Source organism: Brassica oleracea, unplaced genomic scaffold, assembly GCF_000695525.1.
Source record: "Brassica oleracea var. oleracea cultivar TO1000 unplaced genomic scaffold, BOL UnpScaffold00974, whole genome shotgun sequence".
Classification (NCBI taxonomy): Eukaryota; Viridiplantae; Streptophyta; class Magnoliopsida; order Brassicales; family Brassicaceae; genus Brassica; species Brassica oleracea.
This window is the reverse complement of record NW_013617562.1, coordinates 7,442-11,273: the sequence shown is the minus strand read 5'-3', so window position 1 is coordinate 11,273 and position 3,832 is coordinate 7,442. Positions and strand designations below refer to the sequence as shown.

The window sequence follows — 3,832 nt, the reverse complement described above, 5'->3', positions numbered from 1 at the left end:
CCGTGTGTTTTCTATTACGACGAATTTACTAGGACTATATCTGAAACCCCGAAAATCAAATCCCTAAACCCCAAAATCACTTATCTATTTACACCATACCCTTTTACCACATCATCCCCTTTATCCTATTTTTTCTTAAACCCTAAACTCCAATTGAATCCTTAAAACGCAAGTTATAAGTACTATAATCAAACAACCACTTGATAGCAAATAATCAAATTATTCCGTAATCTCTAAACCGAGGGTATGAAATGAAGTTAACTTGCTTGGCTTGAAAATGCTTACAACAAAATCAGTTTGGTAAAACAGCTTAAACACGTTTTCACCAAAAATAAGGGTAACATGTTTCGTCAAAAATATCCTTGTAAAGTTACAACGAATTCACAAGGAAAGCATTACAACGAATTTACAAAGAAAGCATTACAACGAATTTACAAGGACACATGTTTGCGACGAATCTACCAGGCCCGCGTTCTTAGAGTTACAACGAATTTACAAAGAAATCTTTACAACGAATTTACAAGGAAATGATTACAACGAATTTACAAGGACACGTGTATTACAAGGAACATACCTGGCCCGTGTTTTCCATTACGATGAATTTACTACGACTATATCTGAATCCCTGAAAATCAAATCCCTAAACCCCAAAGTCTCTTATCTATAACATCATATCCCTTTCACCACATTCCCCCATTCTCCCATTTATCCTATTTTCTCTTAAACCCTAAACTCCAATTAAATCCTTAAAAGCCAACAAATAATTATTATAACCAAACAATATACACTTGCATTAAGTCTTAAACTGATTTATATATTTTTTAAAAATATTTAAAACATATATTACATCATTCTGAATCATTCGAGTTTTCATCAATATCAGTACAATGATCATCATCGCTTGCATCGAACTCTTCTTCACCTTCTTCATCCGTCATATCGTCGAAAAGATCTTCATATTGATGGTTATCCAGATCAATTAGAAGGATGTCATCAGTTTGTTGTTCAGATACTTCCACTTCAGTGATACCCACTTCTTCTTGCAAAGGTGATTTTTCTCTAGCAACTATTCGTTCACGAGATGTAACTTTGATAGCATCTAATCAAGTTATTCCAAAATCTCTAAACCGAGGGTATCAGTTTGGTAAAGCATGCTTAAAACACGTTTTCACAAAAATTAATGGTAACATGTTTCGTCGTAAAAGCCTTGTAAAGTTACAAGGACTTTACAACGAATTTTCTCTTTCCTCGTAAAATCGACATAAATTTACATGTAAATTACCACGAAACATTTTACTTGTAACTTTACTAAGACTTTACGACGAAATTCAGTTTTGTCGTAAAATCGTAATAATTTTCTCGTAAATTTACGAGGAATATATTTCCTCGTAATTTTTCCTCGTTATAGGCATGTTTTCTTGTAGTGAAAACATTTTTATTATTTTTATTTAAATTATTATTTATTAACAAAAACATGTCTTTGGATTATGTTTTCGGCTACGTAATTTTCCACAGATTGAAACTAAAATAAATAAATTTTTTTAGTAAAACAAACTAAACCGAACGTATAACCATAGCAAAACACGGTTATTTTATATTTTTGATTTTATAATTGGCACAAATTTAATGTTGATTAACTAATAAATAAAAATTTGCACTATTATTATCATGGTAATATAATTAATATGATGTATTTTTTAAAGTAATATAATTAATGAAATTGTTAAACTGAGTGAAATATGGAAAGACAATTAATGTAACTAAATTAATGAAATTATTAAAATGAAACTCTACTTCTTTTTTATACTGCTATCCAAATTTCCAAACAATTCTCATTTAATATTGTTATCCATGTTGCCAGGCCTGGCCCGAAATATTTAAAGGCTGAAGCAAAAATAATAATTTAGTTTTGCTATCAAAATGTATTTAAGTTTTAATAATATAGATAATATAGATTTTCTTTTTAAAGCGAGGACAAACGATCCTTTCGGTGCACCTCCACACACCAGAACTACCGCGTCGATCTTGTCTGCTTCAATTCTTTAGCGGCGGTAACACGGCTGAGCCAGTACTATGATAGCTCGTGGGGTTACCGCTGGGATTCATAGGATAAGTTTTCACGACCGTGTTATTACCGTAGTTGAATAATATCGCTCGGTTGTTAGCGAATGTAAATAGATTCCCATCAGTGCCGGTCTAACATGTTTAGATACTCTAAGCAAACTTTTAATAACATATTTTACATTCTTTCCTAATAATCGTACATAAATATCTATAATATAAAATATCGCATTAATTTTTTAACTAATTCAACTGAATTAATACTTATTAAAAATAATGTTATACAGTTAATTATATTATCACCAATATTTTGACCAAAATCAATAATAATTTACTAAAATCAATTGTTAATACAAAATTTCACATTTAAAAAATAATATTTTACTTAAATTTTTCTAATTTTTACTTATATTTTTATTAGTTGTACTTATATTTTTCTATGACTTTATTAAAGTTTATATGTAAACATAATTTACATTTATTTGATAATAATAATAATACTAATAATAATAATAATAATATTCGTAAAAACATTAGTGTTGCTTATATAATTTTTATTAATAAATATGTTACACGGATAAGAGAAATAACTAAACTAATTAAAAGCATTAGTTGCATTGGTCTCAGAGAGTATTGGATTTGTTCACTGGCTAATAATTTTCAATAATTAATTTTTATCTAAAAACTCTGCATATTTATAAATACTAATAAATTTTTTTTTAGAAACATGTCTACTTCATTTTGGATGTCCTAATCGGTGGCTTGGGTGGCCTCCCCTCTGGGCCAGCCTTGATTCGCATCGGTGTTAAGGAAAACATAACTGTAGGGATTATTATTGTCTTCTTTAACATAAGTGTCGGCCAAAAACGGCATCTCGATAACGTCAGGAGATGTCATTTTGGGGAAGAACTCGTAGTTGAACTGCCTTTGACCTTCGATAACGATTTGTTTACCGTCGGGGATCTAGTAACCAAGTTTCTCAAAAATGATTGCAAGAACACAATAATAAAAATTACTCTCTTATTAATCTCTTAAGGAAAATCACTCAAAACCTTAAGCTCTCAGTCTTACAATCACAAAACTCATAAGTTATGCGACAACTTAGCATATCCTTATATAGCAACACAAATTTTCTAAATTCATTAGGTATAACATAAAGATAATTTCCTAATTCTTTAATTTATCATAAATCGGTAGGATTAGGTTGCTTGCTTCTCAAGCTAACTTCAAGAGTACTCCACAATCTCCTCCTTAAGCTTGAACTCCTTATTCAACGGATCTTCAACCCCAATTAGACTTCTCATTTCCTTGTATCCTATTCTCCCAAGTGCCTTAGTTAAGATATCAGCTCGCTTCTCAGTTCCTGGTACGTGTTTTAGTTCTATCAATTCATTGTCCACACATTCTTGTACGAAGTGGTAGCGTCGATGAATATGTTTGCTTCGACCATGAAACACCCGATTCTTGGTGAGAGCTATCGCAGATTTGTTGTCGATTTGTATCACAACTTTCTCACACTCTTTGCTGATTATTTCACCAAGAAGATCTTGAAGCCAAATGGCTTGTTTAGTTGCATCTGTTTCCGCCATAAACTTTGCTTCACAAGAAGATAGAGCAACTGTTTTTTTTTTTCTGAGAACACCAAGTAATAGGTGAATCCAAGAAATAAAAACGTGTCCGGTTGTGCTCCTTCCATCATCTTCGTCTATGTTATGACTTGCATCGCTATACCTAAGCTTCGTCTTTTTTGCCCGTCTAAACACAAGACCAT

The 3,832-nt window shown here is 31.3% G+C and overlaps 1 protein-coding gene across 1 annotated transcript in view; it reads right to left on the bottom strand.

Moving 5' to 3' along the window:
* LOC106320600 (galactose oxidase-like) overlaps nt 1–3,147 on the bottom strand; it is a 5,664-nt gene extending 2,517 nt beyond the window's left edge. Inside the window, 4 exon segments of the mRNA XM_013758980.1 lie at nt 1,960–2,037; nt 2,039–2,196; nt 2,860–3,024; nt 3,133–3,147. Coding sequence (XP_013614434.1) covers nt 1,960–2,037; nt 2,039–2,196; nt 2,860–3,024; nt 3,133–3,147 — 416 coding nt within the window.
* Nucleotides 3,148–3,832: the final 685 nt, after the last annotated feature.